The following is a 24001-nucleotide window of genomic DNA, read 5'->3' on the forward strand; positions in this document are numbered from 1 at the left end:
CTGAATGCTACCTTGCCAGCCACGTGCCTGGCATTGGTACATCTGAGCTTCTTCAGTCTCTTAGATACAGCAGAATACAGGTTGGCTTGGTGGTCATGGGTGGTGTGTGGTCATGGGAGCCAGCCCAGGACCTCTGGATGAAAGAGAAGGGGAAATGCCACGAGACGGTGTCAGGCATCCCGAGGCATGTGTGGGAGGAAGAAGAGCACGGCTATGAGAAAGACAGCCACCTTTAGCATGCTACCATGGGTCCTCCTCTCCTTTCCCACATCCATGCCTCTATCCCAGGCACCTGATTCTTGATGATTTCCCAGAGCCTGGGAACTGAGGCCAAGGCCTAAATTGACTACCATCTTGGGGAGGTTCCGAATGGCTCCCACTCCATTCCCACTAACCCACACAGCAGGCAGGGGAAGGGACCGGTGCCGACTTGGAAATAGCAACTGAAAGCCAGGAGAGGAGAACATAACAAGTAGGCAATCAGGGCTGTAACTTTACTTGTGGTGTATATGTTGTCCCCCATTTTAAAAAGGGGAATTTTCAGTATTAAAAATTAAAAGCATTAAAATAGATGCTCGAATTTTTTTTCTGATATGAACAAACTCTACTAGAGTTTACTCTATGTTACTGATATGAACAAAACTCTACTAGAGGCCCTAAGTATAAGTACTAAATAAAAATTATTCCAGCTGTCCTAGGGAACATTGTATATTTCATAACCAGTAATGTCCCTTTTACAAAAATGTAAAAGAAGACTATCTTCCCCAGATGTAGGGTAAAAAATATGAAGTACTATAAGGAATGCTCAGAATCACTGTGTGTGTGTGTGTGCACGTACATTGCAACAGGAGGTAATTTAAAAATGAAAAAGAAATATCATTTCCATGCATGCCAACATTCTTCCTATAAAATCAAATTTGCTGTTCTAGCCATTTGGAATTTTTTCATGTGTTTGGAATATTTGCATTAACCTTGTTTTCACTTGGGAGTAGCAAAGTCTCTGTTTGGAAAAGAACACTGATTTTGAGATTCAGCTAGTGTTGACTGTCCACGCGCTCATTTTCAGGCAGTGTGAACAAAAGCGGCTCACTAGGCTAATCCTCCGCCTGCGGCGCCGGCACCCCAGGTTCTAGTCCTGGTTGGGGTGCCGGATTCTGTCCCGGTTGCTCCTCTTGCAGTCCAGCTCTCTGCTATGGCCCTGGAGTGCAGTGGAGGATGGCCCAAGTGCTTGGGCCCTGCACCCCATGGGAGACCAGGAGAAGCACCTGGATCCTAGCTTTGGATCAGGGCAGTGCGCTGGCCGTAGCGGCCATACTGGGGGTGAACCAACGGAAGGAAGACCTTTCTCTCTGTCTCTCACTAACTCTGCATATCCAAAAAAAACAAAAAAACAAAAAAACAAAAAAAAAAAAATCCAAAACAATCCATGTGACACACCCGAGAATTGAAAGCTTTTCCATATCAGCCGGGAAATCTGATACATTGTGTGCTGGGCAAAGAGGGCTGCAGGACGCACGTCCTGGTTTTTCCATGGGGAATTAATGAATTCTTTTGGCATGGAATTTCATGTTGTTTCATACCATGCCCTTCACCATTTCTATAGCTTGATGCATTTCTGAAATGTCAGTGCTGTGAAGTTTTCTGTGTGTGGTTAAAGTGTCTCATCAGGTGGCTCCTTTGTGGACATGACAGAGTCACAGAACCACTTACCTTCACAAACCAACAACTTGTCATTATAGAAGAATCCCACTGGACATTCACATCTGAAGCTGCCAACCATGTTGATACATACTCCGTTTTCACAAACCCCAGGAATCTCCCGGCATTCATCAATATCTAGAAACAGAGCAGCCACCCATGAGTGACACTACAGCACATGATCTCTGCCCACATGCGACAGGATTGAATGTATGTGTGTGGGGGAGGCAGTGAAGGGAGTAGAGGGCACCTATGAATAGCAAGCTGAACCACCTAAATCACTTTCCAGACACTCGTGTGTCTATGTGGATTTGGTACCTATCTTTTGGGCTTGTTTCAGAACATCCCCTTTGTGCAGGTAGGAGCCTTCTTTGTACTCACTGGGTGCTGTGGGCGTCCCAAATGAGGAGAATCAGTGATTGCCAAGAGTAAAGATTCCACTTGTGCTCCCCTCCTCCTTTATCTGGCTTTAGAGAGGAGGTGAGTGAGGTGTGGGAATGGAAGCCAGGATGGTGCCAGCACTGGACAGGGACTGGTGTGGTAGACTGTGTACTTCCTGACGAGCCTGGGGCTGGGCCTGGCTGCTGCACTAGTGCTACTAGTCCTTAGCATTCTACGTGACAAACTCCAAGTACTCAATTCAAATTGTGTGGAAGTGGGTCATTGTAAGTAGAGCCAGCCAGCTACGGAGGGGGATTAGTGGGCATGCATCACCCCCTCATCAGCCAGGCTTGGATTCATCACTGTCTTACATGCTCTGAACTCCAGGCCACTTAAATTTCTCTAGGACAACAGTATTAGTAGTAATAATAATAATAGCAATAGTAATAGTAATAGTGTTAACAGTATCTTGCTGCATGCCTGGTGCTTTCCTCAAGCATCCAGCCTGCCTTTACTCACTGAGTCATCACAGCCACCCCAGGACACGGTCTCAGGGTGACATGATTATCCTCACTATGCAGAGGATGCAGTGGGGACCAAGGGTGTAACCTGCCAAAGACCACGCAGCCCAGAAGAAGCAGGGTCAGGATTAGACACCAGGAGTCTGCCAATAGGAAACCCCGCCTTCCTTTTATTTATTTGCATCACACAATCGTCACAGAATTGTTATTCTGGAGGGGTCCTTTCCTAACCTCCTGACAGTCACAAGTCTTTCCAGTTCACCAGGTCTCTGCTGCTGTCGTTGAGCTACTTTGTTTATCTATTACAGCCTCTGGGAGTTACTTTGTTCTCAGAAGCTGTAAGAGGATGTTCACAGATTCAAGGGAAGCCTACAAACACTGCTGCAATTTCAGAAGAGTGTGGGTTTTTTTTTTTTTTTTTTGAGTGTGGGTTAAAATATGAAATATTATAGTCACATCCACTTGTTTTAAATGTAAGTAATGCATTATTACCAAGTTTAATAATAATAGGCCGAATCAGGTCTCTAGCCATAGGCAGGCATAAAATAGCAAACTATATATATATATATATATATATATACATATATTATATACACCCATATATATCCATATATATATGGATAAATAAAACTTAGTTTTCTTATTCCCTCTGGATTTTCTTTGAGTTTCAACTTTGAAAAGTTTATATTTTAAGACAAGATTAATAAACATGCTATCATTTTAACCCCCTATGAATGAACTCTATATGCCAACAATCTTCAGACCTTTTAGAAGGAGAGCATAAATCTTAAACAAAACAAAGTTTCTCAGTTATCTAAATATTTTGTCATGGTGGGATTTGCTAACAATAAGTATATTGCTGAATATCAACTTTCCAGTTTCCAAGGGCTAGAGGCAAAGAAGGTTGGTCAGGAGTGGGTTCCGGTCCCAGTTCTGTTATCAATTAGCTAGGTGGCCTTGGGTGAGTCCCTTTCCCTGTGTGGGCCTCTGTCTCCTCAAATGTGAGGCAAGGCATTTGGATTCGATGATGTTTGAGGCCTTTTGAGCTCAATTAGTGGACTATGCTAATACCATTTTCAAGTCTTTGCTTACTGCCAACCTTGCGAGGCAGGCCTTGCTGGGCACACGCCTGCTCCAGTCATGGAGAACCATCATTATTAGAGACTACTTATCTTCTGATCACAGATCCCCAGGAGATGAAAAGATCTGTTTTTGGGAAGGGGAAAAACAAAGCAGCTGGGGCCAGGTGTTTCATGCCAATGTCATTTAGCAGCTTTTCCTTCCAAACCATGAAGTTTCTTTGGACATTGACTAGACTGTGGAGCCATATGGATTTGGCACTGAGGGAGCCAGGCTGATTGCTGGACCAGACCCTTGTTTTCTTAAACAAGGTCACTGGAAAGACTGATGTGGATTTCAGTTCACTTCTCAGGAATAAGGTGGAACATAGCAATGGTGGTGTTTGCTACCAGACACAACTGCTCAGACATAAGAGGGCATCTAAGGATGCAAATAAATCACATGAGAGAAAAACTGCGAATGCAATAGCTTTCCATCCACTTTTATATTATTTGGTTTGAAACCGCAAGGGCATGGCCTGCATTGGCTGAACACTGTGCCATACTTCTGAAGCTCACACAAGTATCTCCACTGCGGTCATGGTCTCTCTTCTCACTACCAGACAGAGCCTCAGGTGGAAAAGACTTTTCTTTCGCATCTGAAATTTGTCAAGCAGATGACCTGAGTAGAGTCCATGTGAGATAAAAATTGATCCACAAGAAGGGTTTTATGTGCACAACCTACACAGAAGGTTTGGTATGAAAAGTCATACTGAACTTGTCTTAGTCAGAAGGATTGGGAATTACAGACGAATGAAACGTCCACTGGCCTTCCTCCCAGAATCTTTCTCTTTGTTGATGCCTAGGGTTGCTTTAACTAAACTTGATTGTAATTTTGTGGAAAGCTTTCCAGCCCCCTTCATCATAAGCAACAACTGCTGCTGCCAATGAGGTGGAGCCACGTAGGGTGTTTGCAAAGTTTCTTTCAAACCAAGAAATCATTGTTTCAACAGAGCTAAAGGCATTGTTTAACAACTTTTCCTTCTAAGAAAAAAATAGCAAGCTGAGAAAATAATGGCGCGTACTCTCTTTCCTAACACAAAGGCAAAAGCAGAAAGTTCCAACAAAGCTCGTAGGTTTGCCGCTCAGAACTCACCAACGGGTAAGCCAGTGTAAATGTCAATGACAAAGCCCGGCCTTTGACTTCCGCAGAGGGTAGCAAATTCATCTGCAATGATTAAACAAAGGTGGGAGGAGGCAAAGGGGGTCAGTAAAGGATAATCATTGACCGAAAGAAACCGCTTTCCAAACATTCTTGAAAGGTATTTGTATCTTGAAGAATTTAAAACACAAAGTAAATCTGAAAATTCCTGTAGATGTAACCTTGTCCATAAGACAAACACTGAAGGGAAAATTATCTGATGTTGACGGGATAATGAGGGAGAAGCAGAGGTCTCCACGTCTCTTGCCACTCATTTTTATGGGCTTGTGGGTAGGAGTTTGGGTTTCAATACAGACGATGTTCAGTTCTGGACATAAGGACTGGCAGGAATGCCTTTCTCCACTCTGTGCTGAGAGAGAGAAGAGTTTAAGGAATGCTTACAAAAGCCATTTTCTCAGTAGAGCAGGGAGACCATAGCAAATCTAGCCAAGCTCTTGACATTAGATCTATTAATGACTATGGCCAACCAACTAACCATCATCATTACTTCAATTTCAGGAGTTGTATTTCATTTGATACGGTTTCTCTCTCTCTTTCTCTTTATTTCTCTCTCTCTCTCTCTCTCTCTCTCTCTCCCACACACACACCCACCTTTCCCTCAACTGAATTTATCCAACTTGATAATAATGGTTGAACTAGGTGGCAATTGGCTAAGCCTCCCCCTGCAGTACTGCTCCTCTTCCAATCCAGTTCTCTGCTTATTGCCTGGGAAACCACTGGAAGATGGCCCAAGTGCTTGGGCCTCTGTACCCGTGTGGGAAACCCCAAAGAAGCTCCTGGCTTTGGCTTGGCCTAGCCCTGGCTGTTGTGGCCATCTGGGGAGTGAACCAGCAGATGGAAGACTTTTCTCTTTGTCTCTCCCTTTCTCTGAATCTCTGCCTCTTAAATAAATAGATAAAATCTTTTAAAGAATAAAATAAAATAGGCTGGCACCACAGCTAAATAGGCTAATCTCTGCCTGCGGCGCTGGCACTCCGAGTTCTAGTCCCAGTTGGGGCGCCAGTTCTGTCCCAGTTGCTCCTCTTCCAGTCCAGTTCTCTGCTGTGGCCTAGGAATGCAGTGGAGGATGGCCCAAGTGCTTGGGCCCTGCACCCGTGTGGGAGACCAGGAGGAAGCACCTGGCTCCTGGCTTCAGATCGGTGTAGCGCACCAGCCATAGCAGCCATTTGAGGGGTGAACCAACGGAAGGAAGACCTTTCTCTCTGTCTCTCTGTCTCTCTCTCTCTCTCTCTCACTGTCTAACTCTGCCTGTCAAACAAATAAAATAAAATAAAATAGTGGATGAACTAAATACCATCTGTAGTCCCTTCTTACTCTGAGATTCTATAAATGCAGATGATGACTGTAACTGATGTGGCATCATTCTAAGCCTATCTTGAGTCCACTGCCTTATTGGTTTTGCTCAGAGAAATTTAGTAAATGGTTTCTGGAAAGATTTTCATCAAAATGGAGCATGCTCTTCTTCAGCTTTTCTTCCTTAATCTCTGAGTGCCCACTTCCAACAAGTGTCACGCCAGCTGACATTGGTCATCCAGAGAAACTGCAGGAACTCCTAAAATATGTGCAGATTTCACAGCTAATGAAAAGCCAAGACTGGACTTGGCTACCACACTACAGTTCTTCAACATGAAGAAGAAATACTGCATTTTATATTAATCATAATAGATTCTTCAAACTCAGACACTCATTTCTGAAAGTGAATGTTAGTCTGTATCAGAGGTCTCCTGGGGAATGTGCAGCGATCCATTAAGATAAAAAAGAAAGTACCGGGACGTCCATCTATCTTTAGAAAACTCAGTCTATTAAAAATTAATGTTGTGTATATTTTATATTAGAACAGTTCACAAAAATAATAATTGCAATTCTGTATATAATTTAAAACACACACACACATACATATGTATATACTTTTACACATATGCCAAGATTTTAAACACACATTCTAAGATTTCTCACTGATATGTATGCACGATCAAAAGTTTTGAATACCAGGGTAGGCATTTGGTACACTTGGTTAAGCTGCCTCTTGGGACAGCCATATCCCATAATGAAGTGCCTGGTTCAAGTTCCCCCTACTCTGATTCTGATCTAGCTTCCTGCCAATGTATATACCCTGGATGGGAGCAGGTGATAGCTCTAGTTCTTGGGTCTCTGCCATCCATGTGGGAGACCCAGATGGAATTCTGCATGCCTGGCTTCATCCTGGCCCAACCCTGGCTTTTGTAGGCATTTGGGGATCAAACAAGTGGATGGAAAATCTCTCTCTGTCTCTCTTTGTCTATCTGCCTTTCAATAAAATGAAAATACATAGACAAGTTTTTTTTAAAATTTTGAATAACATTATTCAAATAAATGGTTAGCAAACTTTTTTTTTTTTTTTTGACAGGAAGAGTCAGATAGTGAGAGAGAGAGAGACAGAGACAGAGAGAAAGATCTTCCTTCCATTGGTTCACCCCCCAAAATGGCCACCACGGCCGGCGCTGCGCTGATCCGAAGCCAGGAGCCAGGTGCTTCCTCCTGGTCTCCCAAGCACTTGAGCCATCCTCTACTGCCTTCCTGGGCCACAACAGAGAGCTGGACTGGAAGAGGAGCAACCGGGACAGAACCGGCGCCCCAACCAGGACTAGAACCCGGGGTGCTGGCGCGACAGGCAGAGGAATTGCCAAGTGAACTGTGGTGCTGGCCAGCAAACCTTTTTTTTTTTTTTTTAAAGGATTTGTTTATTTATTTGAAAGGCAGAGTTACAGAGAGAGAGAGAGAGAGAGAGAGAGAGAGAGAGGTAGAGAGAGTGAGAGAGATCTTCTATCCATTGGTTCACTCTCCAAATAGCTGCAATGGCTGGAGCTAGGCCCATCCAAAGCCAGGAGCTTCTTCTAGGTCTCCCACATGGGAGCAGGAGCCCAAGTACTTGGGCCATCCTTTGCCACTTTCCCAGGCACATTAGCAGGAAGGTAGACTGGAAGTGGAGCTGCTGGGACATGAACCTGCGCCCATATTGGATGCTGATGTTGCAGGTGGTGGCTTTACTAGCTACACAAGGCTGCCCCGCCCCCTTTTTTAAACTTAAATTTTACTTATTTGGGTTTGGAGTTGGGGGGTGGAGAAACGAAATGACCAGGGCCAAAGGTGAGAGCTAGTAACCCAAGCCAGGGCTCCCATATGGGTGGCAGGAATTCCTTGAGCCATCACTGCTGCCTTCCAGGGTTTGCATTTGTAGAAAGCTAAAAGCAGAAATTAGAGATGGACATTGAACCCAGGCACTGTGATGTGGTGTATGGGCAGGATCTTAACCAGCATCTTAACCCCCAAGCCAAATGCCTGCCCCAGCAACATACTTAAAGGGCCGGAGAGTAAATAGTTTAGGCTTTGTGGGCTGCAGGCTGTGTCAAAACCATTCAGCTCTGTCATGAAAGCAGCCATGGAAAATATGTAAATAAACTAATGTGTTTGTGTTCTAGCAAAATTTTATTTATAGGCACTAAAAGTTGAAGTTCATTTAAATTTCATATGTCACGAAATGGTATTCTTCTGACTTCTTCCACTCATTTAAAATGTGAAAATTATTCTTAGCTTGTGGACATTCAAAGACAGTCATGGGCTCGATTTTACCCATGGGTTATAATTTGCCAATCCTAGCCTAGAAATGTTTTGCAAAGTAAAGGTAAATCATAATTCTAAGTGGTGCTTGTTACATTATTTCTGGGGTAAAAAAATAAATGGAATGATAACTTCTACTAAAAAAGAATCTTCAGTGACATGTTTTGTCAAGTAGTGTCGAAAATAATTTAATATTTTATATACATCTGTGGAGACTGGCTAGGCTCTATGGACTACCCTAATCAATTCTTTGTATAATTTTCTTTAACCTAAATCATAGTATTAGTAAGTGGACAAATGGTATTAAAAGATAAGTTTATTTTGGTACAAAAAGAGTTTGAAACCCGTAAGTTTTTCACAATACATTTTCTATACATTTTTTTCCATGAACTTTCTGAAGATCTCATTTTTGCACAGATTTAAAACTTTTCTTTTGAACCAAAATAAAATTATCTTTCTTTTTTTTAAGATTGATTTTTATTTACTTGAAAGAGTTACAGAGTTACAGAGAGGGGGAGAGAGACAGAGATCTTCTATTCACTGGTTGAGTTCTCAAATGGCTGCAATGGCCAGGGTTGCCCCATCTGAAGCCAGGATCCAGGATATTCTTTCAGGTCTCCCATATGGGTGTGGTGGCCCAAGCACATGGGCTATACTATGCTGCTTTCCCAGGTGCTTAAGAATGGAGCTGGACAGAAGTGGAGCAGATGGGACTCAGTGTGCATCCATATGGGATGCCAGAGACACAGGCGGAAGCACACTTGCTTCACCACAATACCAGCCCCAAACTTATCTTTCAATTTCACTTTCCACAAAATTTTTGAAGTACTCTCATATACAACATGAATCATACACTATATGACCTAAGAACAGTAAACCCAAGTCTTCATTTACTCAAATTATGTGTTTCAAATCTTTAAAAATAAATTGTATTATATAGTTCTTTTTCCCTTTATAGGAATATAAGAAGAAATTTCTCTCTGGTTTCAATAACGAGAAAAGTTGCACTTTTCTTTGGCATTGAGTTTGCTCTAGGTCTTTGAGAATTTTCTATTTGACCTATTTGACCATGTCTCTCTTTTCTTTTTTTTAAGCAATATTTTTATTTATTTATTTATTTATTTTTTATTTTATTGACAGGCAGAGTGGACAGTGAGAGAGAGACAGAGAGAAAGGTCTTCCTTTTGCCATTGGTTCACCCTCCAATGGCCGCCGCGGTAGCGCGCTGCGGCCGGCGCACCGCGCTGTTCCGATGGCAGGAGCCAGGTGCTTCTCCTGGTCTCCCATGGGGTGCAGAGCCCAAACACTTGGGCCATCCTCCACTGCACTCCCTGGCCACAGCAGAGAGCTGGCCTGGAAGAGGGGCAACCGGGACAGGATCGGTGCCCCGACCGGGACTAGAACCCGGTGTGCCGGCGCCGCAAGGCGGAGGATTAGCCTGTTGAGCCACGGCGCCGGCCATGTCTCTCTTTTCATATGAACTGCTAACAAAGCGCGGAGCCAAAGTTATTGCTCATCTCTGGAAAGTGTATAGCAATTCTCCGGGTTGGATTTTTATAGATAATCCTTGTTCCTTTCTCTTTCTCACTCACTTGCCATCTGCCTTATCCTTATTTTTCATTTTACATTTACATAATAGTAGACTGCCTTTATTTCTCTTTGGAACAAGACTAGCTTTAAGTAAGTAAAAACAATAGGAATTATGGCTCACTTATTTGTCATATTGGTTTGCCTAATGTTCCCAGTCTTTTAAAACACAGCTAACTCTAAAATAATGACAACACTGTTTACATTTTTATGATATTCTGAGTCTATGAGTCTAGTTATAAATTAGGATATAAAATAGAAAGCATATTTTGTGACTCAGTTTTCAGCTGGAAGGCCCAGGATCAACCATGAATTTAACTATTTGCTTTGGTGAGCCAATTTTTTCTTTTGAGAAAAAACAATGACCCTTTTTTATTATTTGAGGGACACACACACACACACACACACAGCGTTCCCATCCGCCATTCACTCCCCAAATACCCACAATCCAGATCTCCCACATGGGTGGCAAGAACCCAACTACTTGAGCCATCACCTGATGTCTCCCCGGGTGTGCACTAGCAGGAAGTTGGAATCCTGAGCAGAGCTAGGATTCAGACCCAGGCACTCCAATATGGGATGTAGGCATTTTAACCAACGCCCTAACTGCTAGACCAAATGCATGCCCCAATACATCCTTTTCTTCATTTGCTGAAATTGACTTCCCCCAAAAATTCTTGAGTAATTTCCTGACCTATATTTTTGGTCACAATGAAACTCAAACTCACCTGTGCTTGGGATGGGACACTGTTCACAGGGCTTGTTCCAGGCCCGGCCAATGTTGTAGGAACAACAGCACATCTTCTTGGTCATATTGAATAGCAATTCTCCATCACAGGTCTGGTTATCAGCATAATAGTTTCTATAGCACAAACTTCTTCTCATATCTAGAAGAAGGAAGGGGAGGAGAATATTGGTGATGCCATGGGGAATATCACAACAGATTTCTAAAGAGCAAGTTTCTTTTGAATTATATTGTAACCTGACTGTGATAAAGGCAGGAAAAGCCCCCTTAGACAACTTTATAGCTACCCAGGCTGCTATAGCAGAAAAGACTTTGATAAATGTATTCATTGGTGTTGTGTGCCACAGAACTAAGTCATTATGTAGCTGAAGCATTAGTAAACATTACGTGGTTCTCTGCCCAGTCTCCTGGTAACGATTCTTCATTGCTTTTTGGCAGTAAGTTTCTCATTTCCCACTCACGATGTTTTAATACTGCAGGTCAGTGCTGTAAATGTAATTGTATAAAGATACACCCAAAAGTCAAACAAAAGAAGTACTATTAAACCGTTGTTTGGGACTTTCTGGCATTACACTTTAAAGAAAACTCCCAACCACCCACATGAGGTGGTGAAGCAATGCCAACCTCACGGGTTAGAAGGGAGGAGGTTCTTACTAATACGGCAGAGAGATGGCAGCCCTCAGTCTGATGAGTAATACCACACCAAGCTTACAAGCTGGAATCGTAAGCTCTCTTCCTCTTTGCGGATGACTACAAAACATGCACAACTGAGAACTCCCGACTTACCCATGCAATTATTTCCCCCATTAACTTGCATGTAGTCTGGAGGACATATACAGGTGTAGTTGCCAACGGTGTTGTAACATGTCCCTGGGCCACAAATTCCAGGAGTCTCACATTCATTTACATCTATAATGCAAACAGAAAGTGGTATGTGATCGTGAAACCTTCACACTGGAATAGCTTGGTACTCATCAGTATAAATGTTGACAATGGAGAAAATATGCACTTTGGGTACTTTGGAATCCAGATAAGAAAAAAATAGGTGTGCAGTTCATCAGTGTTCATTATGCAAATGTGTATTTTTTTTTTTTTTGGAAAGACTGTGTTGGAAAAGAACTCTTACTTTCTAATACTAGTTCCTAATAAATGAGTCTACAATATCCTCAAGATCATGCAGAGATGAAAATGTGGATAACTTACAATTTTCAAATATCCTTCAGAAAGGTAAGTATCTACTAGGTATGTTCATAAAGTCTATGGTAGAACACATCTCTAAACCACCAACAACTGACTTTGTGAATCTGCACAGGGAAGGCAGCAGGGAAGTAAACCCTTCACCACACTCCTCTGTGTTTTCAGAGAAGTCGGCTCTCATCTTTGTTAACTCCATGAGTCTTAGAGCTCATGTGTACTGTGACGCTCAATTAATTTTCAATGAGGTTATCATTGTCTATGTTACCTAATAAGCCTTTTGGAGAGCCAGGGGACAATTTCTCATGCAGACCCAGGAAGTCTCTTCAGTAACTAGCCATGTGACTCCTGTGTATAGGCAAAAACCACCTTTCCCAAACTGGTCCATGGTCCAAGTGTTCTGAAATCTAAAAATGATCAATGTTCTTCATCTTTCTGGGAACATAGGATGAACAGAGGCCACCATTTATAATTAAAAGTTAAGGGCTTCTCTGTAAGTAAAGCTCACTTAGATGCATCAGTACAAATAATATGTGGTGAAGACTAAGAAGAGGAGCTGAGAATTCCCTGCATATAGAAGTTATTGAAATAGAACTTTTATTAGAGTACTAATACAAATGGCTTTTCTGAAGAGCATGAAAAATTATTTTGTGGCATACATGGGACTATGGTCCAGAATAATAAAACTCCACTTTTCTCAGGAAAAGAGGAAGCTTTAGGACTTACTGGAAATGATATCATTTCAAAAACATTACCGCAGGCTGTCACACTATGACATATTTACCTGGCTATGTTCATTAGGCTATTGTTTAGACATTATGCTATATTGCTAAATTCTGAGTTTTGCTGGTAACTGTGTTTGTTTTTCAGGTCAGTTCTCAATATTTAAAAGAATTTATTAGCATACAAGGGCCATTTACCATCACAGACTCGGGTATCTTCATTCAGGTAGTAACCCGTTGGACAGCGGCACTGGAAACTACCAAAGGTGTTGATACACTTCCCTCCTTGACACAGCCCTGGAAGCTCCTGGCACTCGTCAATATCTATCAAAATGAAAACAAAAGCATATGTTAGCACTGTAAATAAACCCAAGGAAATTCAAAATGTGTGGACATAAAGATGAAGGAAACAATTACCTTCTAATATGACGGTGATAGGATTTGGTCGAAAACCTTCTCCTCCAGGACAAAGAATTTTGTACTCAGCTATTGAAACAATTCAGAAAAATCAAACTGAGTTGTTCTGAATCTAGAATTTCTAGTAGTAGCATTCTCAAGAAAAAACACAGACATATCCAAATGAAAGTATTCATTTTTAGGGATCTTTAGCCATTTCTCCTGCCATCTAAAGCAAGTTAATACCTTTATGCACATTTGTCATTTTCAAAGGCTTTCACTATGTTGCCAACAATTATAAGGCCACTCTCCTCATCTCTGAGCACTCCAGCTATGCTCTAGGCATTATATTCTTGTGAACTATTTTATTTTTTATCTCCGTCACTGTTTCTTTTTAAAGATTTTCTTTCCCTTTTATTATCTAACACACTCTGTCTCCATTTTTATGTCTTGTTCAGCCTTACATCCTGGAAATTACAGCTTCCTTTGAAAATCAGTTTGTCTCCAAAATCATTTCCAAACAGAGACACAGGAAAAGCTGTTCTCTCTTGGTTCCTATCCCACATCTCTCCTTAATGACTAGAGACCTTTCTTGCCCCTCTGTTTCCACTGATGGCAATACTGAGCCTCCAGGTTTCCAAAAACAACTTTCTACAATGTCCTTTGATTCTCCTCCATTAATCCTTTCCTCCCAGTACTTCACTCAAAAGTATTTATTTCAGTACCACACACCAGCACTGAGATACAGAGGAACACATGAATAAGAATGACCCTAACTTGCTACATCGTCCTGGTAAGTATCTGTAAGACTGGCTCTTGCATATTCATCATGATCTTTCCCAATGTGATAATCCCTGCCCGGGCTCTCTGAAATAATATGAATCCCTATCCACATGTGTGTAGGTATATATGCCAGCTCTAACTCTGATCCCAGTTTGGAATGGGGTGGGCATCTATTGCTTTGTTAATCATTATTAACCTATAGAGCTGACATGCTAAATTAAAATTTTTGGTTGCCTCCTTCAACATCAATGACATTAACTGCTCCCTTTTTATTTTTCTTTTCTCTTTGTGTAGCTGTCTGCTCTCTTTGAGCTTTCTCTTTCACATTATACCCTTACTTGAAGGCCCAATTCAGAAAGGCAGAAGGTGACCACCATCTCCCAACTAGAACGGACCTCTGTCTCTGAAAAGAAAGGAGGAGGTGCCGGCGGCTGAGCACGCATCCAAGTGCTTCATGCTTCACCCAAGTGGATTCATTTAATCCTACGAGGAATTTTATGCCTACCAAGTAACCTTCCCAAAGTTACATGGACGGCAAGTGAAGTCCTAATTTGAACCAGGTGCGCTCTTCCAGCCATGGCACTGTGTCGGTTCTTCTTTCTTTTCTTTGTTAGGCTCTATGTTTAGATCATATTTTGCCATCTAGACTGTATACTCCCGGAGGGCAGCATCTAGGCTAGTTCATTTTACACACCCAAAATACACACTCTAGATAGTCAATAGATAACTCCAACAGAAGTAAATAAATGGCTCTTTGGCAAAGAAAGATTCATTGTCTACCCCAAAACACCCTGTGAGCAGCAGTCACTGATGGTTTCCAAAGGGGCTCCATCTGACTCTGCATCATAACACAGGACCCACTTAGAAAAACAGGAAACTTTTTATTTTCTTAATAGACATATCATTTATGTTCAAAAAGTCATATTCTAAAGCTTTCTTTCAAGTCTTACCTAATAATGAAATGGAATAATCTTCCATTTCATAGCTATTGTGTTTTTTTTTTTTTTTCCTCATGGATATCCTGAGTCTCTAAGAGCTTCTAAAGTGAGTCAACAGGTGACTAGAGGGGAGATTCATCAATATGGATCCTGAAGGTAGGCAATACAGTAGAAGGAACCCAGCCTGGAAACTCTTTAAAGTAATGCTATGTGCTTTTCACAGCTATGTAAGTGGGGTGGTACCTGCCCCTAGCTGATCTTTCATTGCAAGCCAAAGAGAGACATATCTGATCTCCAGATGGAGTGCAAGTCCATCATCATGGCTGAAGGGGTGGATCTGCGAGTAGAGACCAGTGGCAGCTCCCAGCACCACTGCTGTCCCTCCCCTCCTGAGAACCTCACCCTTCCCCAAGGCTTCTCCTCTATGAATCTGGAAAGCAGAACTGGCCATGGGTAGCACAATAAATAGGAGGATGTCCACTTACATGTGTTCACAGGAGGGCACAGCTCACAAGGAGTACCCCAGGCTTTACCCAGCGAGCAACAGCAGGAAGCCTTGGAAACGCCAACTCCAATTTCATTGCTGCAGGCTGTATCGCCGTTGTCACCTCGAGGTCGGGTATCCAAATAGCAATTTCCAGAGCGGGTATCTATTTACCATATGCACATAGAACAAGTCAGTCAGATATTTTCTGCTTGGGGTAGAAACTTCAAACTAATTTCAGAAACTCTTTTAAAAACTTGATTTATTTTTACTAAGAAAAGGAAAAGTGCCTAAGAATATATAGTGGAAATTTTCCTATAGAAAAAGTACCTGAAGATATAAATCAGATTTAGGAAATATTTAAATAGTTCAATTTCTATTTTACTACTTTCATAACATTTGAGAATGGAAACTTAAATGCTGTTTTAAAATAATAGAGGGGCTGGCGCTGTGGAGTAGTGCATAAAGTTGCCACTTGCAGTGCCGGCATCCCGGCATCCCATATGGACGCTGGTTCAAGTTCCAGCTGCTCTACTTCCGATCCAACTCTCTGCTATGGTCTGGGAAATCAGTAGAAGATGATCCAAATCCTTGGGCCCCTGCACCCATGTGGGAGACCTGGAGGAAGCTCCTGGCTCCTGGTTTCAGATAGGCGCAGGTCCGGCTGTTGCGGCCAAATGGGGAGTGAACTAGAGGATTGAAGAAGTCTCTCTCCTCTCTCTCTCTCTGCCTCTACTTCTCTCTCTGTGTAACTCTGACTTTCAAATAAATAAATACATTTTTTAAAAAAATATTAGAGAGTGTGCTTTTTGGAAAAGTTCTTAGGATCTTACCAACACAGCCAACTCGAGTTGGATTCAGCTCGAAATCAGGTGGACAGTCACAGGTGTAGCTGCCTGGAGTGTTAACGCAGTTCCCACTGATACATGTGGTTGGATCCAGACACTCATTAACATCTAAAACCAAACAGCAAGGGACAGAATTATCACCTGAGCCAGTGTAGGGTAGATAGCACCAGAAAATGGTAGTACTAAATCTAGGGTCCAAACAAGAATTTGTTATTGTTACTAGTTATAATTATACCTAGAAATGTAGTCTTCCACTTCTGAACTAACCCCTCAGAAAGGAAAGAAGTCATAGTGTTGGGTCTTTCCCTCAACGTATTTATTGTTCAAATTTAACACTGGAAGAAAATGTAACTTTGGAGACAGGGAAGATATTCCAGTCAAGGTAACTGGAAGGGAGACACTGCCATGACTTTGCTCAAACAAAAATTCAGACACGGATTTTAAGAACACATGGCTTGTTATGTTGTTAAATTAGAGAAAGATGTCCCAGGGGGCCTCAGGAGCAGGTGACTTCTGCAGTGTCCTCTGTACCACATGTGTGAGGTGTAATGAGCTTCTTCTGGTCTGTAAAGAGCCTCTCTCCCATCACTGATGCTAGGTTGAATATTATGTTCCTTTCAGTTTTTATTCCAAAATAGTATACAGAAAAATATTTAGGACTTTTTTTTTTTTGCAAATTCTATCACTGTGCAATCTTTTTGTCCATTATAAGCATTCAAAAAACTTAAGAATCAATTAATGGCTTCAGAAAGGAGAGACTGAGAATGGGGGCAACACTTTCTCTTTGGGTTTTTCCCCCTTGGAATTGGTCACTCCCATGCCATGGGGTCCATGGCAGAAGATTTTTTTGCTCAAACCATATGTGAATTTGCAGGGGCAGGACCAGGGCCAGATCAACACAAATGAGGTTAGATAGATGGATGCTGATGGTGATTTGGGGCATGGAGGAGAGGGTAGGGAGCAGATGGCACTTGTTTCCTCAGTGTCCTTGAGCAGTTGGGTGAACTCAGAAGGAAGTTTTCCAAGTCTTTGCTTAGTGCCGAAAAGAACTGAGTGACAGTGTGCTAGGATACCTATAGCTTTTCTACTTTTTTTCTCTAATGATCCCTTGGAGTTTCTTATATTACCAGAAAATGATTCATGCACTACAAATGGGGGCAAAGGTCTATGGGCCTGGCGCCATGGCTCACTTGGCTAATCCTCTGCCTGCAGCGCTGGCATCCCATATGGGCGCTGGGTTCTAGTCCCTGTTGCTCCTCTTCCAGTCCAGCTCTCTGCTGTGGCCCAGGAAGGCAGTAGCCCAGGTGCTTGGGCTCCTGCACCCGTGTGGGAGACAAGGAGGAAGCACCTGGCTCCTCACTTCGGATCAGTGCAGTGCTGGCCGTAGCGGCCACTTTGGGGGTGAACCAACAGAAGGAAGACCTTTCTCTCTGTCTCTCTCACTGTCTGTAACTCTACTTGTCAAATAAATAAATAAAAATCTTTTAAAAAAAGGTCTATGCGCCAAGTACTCTAGTGACCACTGGCAGGGCAGAGATGAGAAGGGGTGGATACTGAAGTGGCAAAGTACAAGGAGAAAACCTGTGATCCCAGGACCTGGCCTTCCAAAGGAAACACTCTACAAATGTGCCCAGACCTGGCTGGGAAGTCACACAGCTGGAGCACCCCCACCACATTCCTCTGCAGCCGCACCTCTCGAAGGCTGCAAGCTCTGTCCTTCAAATGGTTTGACTCCTTCCTCTGCATCTTCATATTAATCTGTTTCAGGCCTAAGTAAATGCATGCTGATTCCCAGTGCCTCACTCTAGCTTTTATTTTCCTCTGTGACAACCCTTGTATGCTCCCAATGAGGCCTCAACACCAGGTATTCTGGGAGCCCACGTGCATGCGAAAGGATACCTTACCTGTGCAGTTCCCACCACTTCTGTCCAGTTCGTAGCCAATCTCGCACTCACAGCGGAACAGGCCTGGAAGGTTGTGGCAAGTTCCAAAGACACAGATGTTCGGGAGGGAGCACTCATCAATATCTTGAGGGAGCAAGAAAAGGGGGAGAAGTTAAATTTATTTTGGTAAAGAAACTTCCTAATATAATTAGGCAACAGAAGTTATGAAAATGAAGACTATCTGACATCAACCTTGGCCCTTCTGCTATAGAATTCTAGAGGATTTGTCAGGCATAGGGTGGTCTCACAGAAGAGAGGTCACATGTCTTCTGTTCCTTTTCCATACCAAGCACTGGTCTGAGCTTTGTATGGATGTGCATCTCATCAATGGGGTTTCACGTGATCCACATCACTTGTAGAAATGTGGCCTGGGGCTGGCGCTGTGGGGTAGCGAGTAAAGCTGCCACCTGCAGTGTTGGCATTCCCATATGGGCACCGGTTCAAGTCCCAGCTGCTCCACTTCCTATCCAGCTCTCTGCTGTGGCCTGAGAAAGCAATAGAAGAAGACCCAAGTTCGGGGGCCCTTGCACCTGTGTGGGAGACCTGGAGATGGCTCCTGGCTCCTGGCTCCTGGCTTCAGATTGACTCAGCTCTGGCCATTGCAGTCAACTGGGGAGTGAACCAGTGGATGGAAGACCTTTCTCTCTCTCTCTCTCTCTCTCTCTGCCTCTCCTTCTCTCTGTGTATAACTCTGACTTTCAAGTAAATAAATAAATTTAAAAAAAAAAAGGCTCATTTAAAATAAACAAAAAAGAAACGTGGCCACATTGGAGTAAATTCTTCAGTTGTTTTTGTCTATATAGTCCCTGCCTTTGTTGTGTGTTACATTTTTATTTTATATTTTTAAAATTCATTTACATAAAGTGAACAGATTTTATGTATTTCATAGATACAGTTTTAAGAATATAATGATACTTCCCACTGTACTCTCCATCCTTCCCTCGCTTCCACCCTTAAACTTTAAGAACCACAAGGTCTTTGTGATAATATTCCTAATCACTTGTAAGACCCTAGTAATAAGGCTTGCTTGCTATTGTTGATGGAGATATGAAAACTGCAAATACAAATACTTCTTCCAGGCCTCGTGCCTACCTCATGTGAACATTCTGCTTGTGCAACTGACACACGGGCACATTTTCAAACTGGCTTAAAATAGCCATGAACATTCTGCCAGCAATGATTTATATTAAGAACAAACAAACAAACAAAACTTTCCCTTATAGCTCAAAGAGAAGCAAAACCTTCACTGTGGCTATTTATGCTACCAGAGGTGGCACAATACCTGTTTTCCTTGGATATTGAAAGTGAACAAAAGTAAACAAGGCATTAGGCACATGATTAAGAGCATAATCTGGTTTCTTGTCCCAGAGAAATTTTATATCAAACTCTTCGTGTTTAATATAAACTGTTTAAAGGAAACTCAATGGTTCCAGAAGAGTGAAAACGTACTTACACAAAAATATAGGAGGGAATTAGTATACATATTGTAGCTAGAGATTGATTCTGAGTTCATGTCTTGCTAGCAAGGAACAACTATTAGCTAACATATTAATCAAGATTTTAGATGAACTTCTGTCAATTGTTATTGTTTGTTTATTTCCACCAAAATCTTTCTAGTGCCCTGCAGGCAGTAACTCTTTCCAATGAAGGAGAATGCACTTGAGTTTAACAAGCATGGGTAAAAATGTGATTTTTCCTAGTGAGACCCATCCTTCGCCATCGGTAGCCCAGGGCTCTTCCTGCCTGACCAACACTTCACAGAAAGACACAGCCTTAACTGAGAGATGCCATGACATATGGCATTATCCCAAAGGGTCCCCTACTGAACAGATCTGCAAAGCATTGTTCCGTGTTCAAATATGCCAGACATTGGGAGAACATCGTCAGACATATCCAGGGTGCTCTCCTGCATGTGGAGAAGACTATCTATCTGCTCTGCTGTTATTTTAAAGTCTTTATTTGTAGAAACCAAACCATAGCAGAGATGAACAGCTGCGTTTCCATATTTAAAGATGATCCTTCAAAGGGATATCAGGCGGCCAACCCTTGGGTCCTTTTCCCCAGCTGTAGGAATAAATGGGTCGCAGGGAGTTAACCACACTTGATTATTCTTTCTCTGCTGTGGCCAAATGGTGCCGCTCTGGAGACCATCTGGCCAAGACTGGACATGCCGCTTGTGGCCAGAGAGCTGACCTTTTCTCTGCACCAAGGGAACTGGTCCAGCTGGAGACCCCTCCACCAACTGAACGGGCCAGCTTAGATGTGCAGCCAAATCACACCTGGATTTTTAAAAAAGCATCCAAGTGTTTAAATAAGCTAATCTCATTAAGCCCTGTAAGGCTCCCGTCACCTTCCGCATCCGTTCATTACCTTCACAGGCCTTCCCGTCGGCGCTGGGCACGAAGCCCATGTCGCATTCACAGCGGTATCCTCCTGGGGCGTTGAGGCACTGCCCGTTGCCACAGAGATTCAGGTTCTCAGAGCACTCATCCAGGTCTGCAGGCGGAAAGAAACACAAGCCGCTCTTTGCTTAGGGAGGACCTTCCCAGGTCCCCACTCTACGACTTCTCCAACGGTCAACCCCCTGGGGGCAGCAGTGTTTGGTCATAAGCTGTATCTGATACACTTAAACTCGTTTGTTTTTCTCTTGTGAGTGTCAGTACCGGGTATGCCATGGACATGCGGTTCAGAGCCTGAGTCCTGAAAGCTAAATTATCCCTGGTGCTGTAAAGTGGAGACTAAGCTAAGTGAACCATTCAAGCTGAGACCGTCTCAAGACGGGTCATCCCGATGGAGAATGCATCCACAACAGGAACTAACACATCCCGGTTTGTGCCAATCATTCCAGCTGCAGGCTCAGCTCAGAGGGGCCACACAAGAAATGGCTACTATAGAAGAGGGAAGACTTCCTGACTGCTTAATCTCTACCTAGTGTTCACTTTAGGAGATTACAGGCAGTACACATCAAACACATGAACCATACCTGCCTAACACATGGAATTCAACTATTTCCTCAAAAGAAGTGGAAGGTTTGTAATAGGAAAACATCACTGAGTTAGGCAAAAAAATAATTTCAGCTGTGGTAAAACTTTTAGTCAGTGAAAAAAGAAATTCCTCATAAATCATTTAAGGGGCCCTAGTCTGTTTCTTGCTTAACTGACATCTAATTAGCAAAGTGCTCAGGAGAAATTAACACTTTAATGTATATGAGCAGTTATGCTACCCAACAGCCAGTGAATAATGGCTCTCACTATTTTATTGAATCCTGAGGCCCTGACATATAAAGTTCTATCAGTAGGGCCAGCATTGCAGTGCAGCAAGTTATGCTGTTTGTTGCTTGTGACACTGGCATCCCATATCGGAAAGCTGGTTCAAATCCTGGCCGCTTGGCTTCCAATCCAGCTCGCCTGGGAAACCAGTGGAAGATGTCTCAAGTACTTGGGCCCCTGCCACCCTCGTGGGAGAGCTGGATGAAGTTCCAGGCTCCTAGTTTTGGTTTGGCCCAGCCCTGGCCATTTGGGGAATGAACCAGGGTGTGTAAGATCTCTGTCTTCCTCTTTCTCTCTGAAACTTTGTATTTCAAATAAAGTAAATAAGTGTATTTTTAAAAAGTGCTATCAGTGTATATACACACAGTAAGTATATAAATAATCTAAACAATCACATATGTCAACATATATCTAAATATTGGTAGCAGTTCACATTCTTTCTATAACTATTAGAGCCAAGAAGAAATTTAATAACATATTATAAAGCTAGAAGTAAATAAAATTTAAAAATCCTTATGCCATTATGGAATAATGATGATAATGATGTCTAGAGGGAGAAAAATATACATTGTCCTTTTGAGTCAGAACATCTAACTCCATTCCCTTACATAGTTCCCAACAGCAAGGTTTGCTATGGAAAGCAAGTCACTGGTGAGAAATAGGTACAAAACATAAAGACTAAGGAAAACAAAGGGAAGTACTATTTGGCTTGAACTAATGGCATCGTTATATAGAGAGGGTGTGTGTGTGTGTTTGTGTGTAGTCATTTCTGAGGTTCCCTGGTTCACGTGGCTCCAAATTTCCATTCCACAGAGATCTAGTTTCAGATACATAACATTCTTCTCTGTTAACTGATGCAGACTTCAAGAAAATGGTTTGATGGTCTGAAAGATGTGGGACATCTTGCTTTCCTAGCTACCATTTACACGTTTGTTGCGAAGACCAACCTACCTGTACAGGTGAAGCCATCACCAGTGTATCCTTCCTTACAGAGACAGCGGTAGGATCCCATGGTGTTCTTGCAGTCTGCATGTTGGCTGCACATGTGGGTTCCATTGGAGCACTCATCCAGATCTTAAAGACATAGGTTACATCATTATTAGCAGAAAGCGTGGCATTTAAAATCAGTAATACACAAATTAAATATGACTTTACAGAATTAATATTCTCATAGTCCATACATCTACATGATAATTCATGGTGGCGGTCTCTGCTATTTTCCAACTCACCAGTGCACTTAACCCCATCTCCAATCCATCCAGGACTGCAGCTACATTTGAAGCTTCCTGCTGTGTTGGTACATACGGCATGTCTGCCACAGTTGTGTGCTCCAATTTCACATTCATTGATGTCTGGAAAAATAGCAAGTGGTTTAGAAAATGCTCAACACAAATGCCTGCCAGTTTTCAAAGTAATTTAGCAATATTCAAAAATTGATCTGCCATCACACTTTCACAATATATAGATTGGTTTAGCATCCATATATAAGCTTTAACTATTTTGATCAACTTTGATTTTTAATTTATAAAGTAATAACCATAAGCTAGTATTTCTTATTATTAACTCTGTTTTCCATATTATAATATAAGTATGCAGTCTTCCATCTGCAGGTTCATTCTCCAGATGGCTGCAACAGCCATGGCTGGGCCAGGCTGAAGCCAGGAGCCAGGAGCTTCTTCTGGGTCTCCTATGTGGGTTCAGGGGCTCAAGCACTTGGGCCATCAACTGCTGCTTTCTTAGGCATACTAGCAGGGAGCTAGATCAGAAGTGGAGCAGCCAGGTCTTGAACTTGAGCATATATGGGATGCTGGCGCCCCTAACGAGGTTTTAACCTACTGCACCACAGCACCAGCCCCATTTTATTTTATTCTTAATACTAAAATATTTTATCATTTCTGCTTTATTTCTATAAAAGTTTTATTTTAGGTATTGTTATTTTAAATGTTTACAGAAAATATTCCTTAAGCCAATGTGTGAATAGTACATTCTCTAAATTCTTGGAGTCCTAGCACATTGGAGAGTCAAGCCTTCTGGAATATTTCATGTAAAACTCAAATCAACCCAGTGGGTTAATTTGTCAGAATTAGGAGTCATTGGTCAAAATTGTCCCCAATTCTCTATTCACGAACATTCCATTTCCAAGTTCAGCCAAGATAGATTCTATAGTATAAAAATGTTACAGAAAATAAAATGAAATATGTTTTGTTTCCTGAAATTAACCATTATATAATGGGTTACATTCATAATCAATTTTGTCATTAACTAATAAGAACTCATACATATGATACTAAGGGTTGACAGAGAAACCTGTATCTAACACAAAATTTAGGTCAAAAAAGATAATTTTGACAAAATGTTTCAAGGATTTCCAGTGATCACTTGAATAGTGGCATAAGAAAGAAACTGGGCAATCAACTTATGTTTATCCCTTTTTTTTATGTAAGAAGCCCAATTAAATGATTTGAAAGTGTTTGGAAACATGCTGTTTGCCCAGCATTCCATCTGAAATGCTGAAAGAGCCCTGGGATCTTTGGCTTCCTCATACCTTCTAAAGTAAATACAAAATTTAATAACGGCAGATTTCTCCTACAACAAATTGTGTAATATTACCAATC

General features: G+C 42.2%; 1 protein-coding gene across 1 annotated transcript in view; it reads right to left on the reverse strand.

The window, feature by feature from the left end:
* The window catches only part of FBN1 (fibrillin 1), a 259408-nt gene that overhangs the window by 44768 nt on the left and 190639 nt on the right, over positions 1–24001 (reverse strand). Inside the window, exons 32-43 of the mRNA XM_062205862.1 lie at positions 22616–22738; positions 22338–22460; positions 20488–20613; positions 18079–18201; positions 16160–16282; positions 15328–15492; positions 13143–13211; positions 12924–13049; positions 11596–11718; positions 10793–10951; positions 4815–4886; positions 1711–1836 (exon numbers count right to left, since the gene is read on the reverse strand). Coding sequence (XP_062061846.1) covers positions 1711–1836; positions 4815–4886; positions 10793–10951; positions 11596–11718; positions 12924–13049; positions 13143–13211; positions 15328–15492; positions 16160–16282; positions 18079–18201; positions 20488–20613; positions 22338–22460; positions 22616–22738 — 1458 coding nt within the window. The remainder of the gene's footprint in view (positions 1–1710; positions 1837–4814; positions 4887–10792; positions 10952–11595; positions 11719–12923; positions 13050–13142; positions 13212–15327; positions 15493–16159; positions 16283–18078; positions 18202–20487; positions 20614–22337; positions 22461–22615; positions 22739–24001) is intronic.

This window comes from Lepus europaeus, chromosome 11 (assembly GCF_033115175.1).
Source record: "Lepus europaeus isolate LE1 chromosome 11, mLepTim1.pri, whole genome shotgun sequence".
Lineage (NCBI taxonomy): Eukaryota > Metazoa > Chordata > Mammalia > Lagomorpha > Leporidae > Lepus > Lepus europaeus.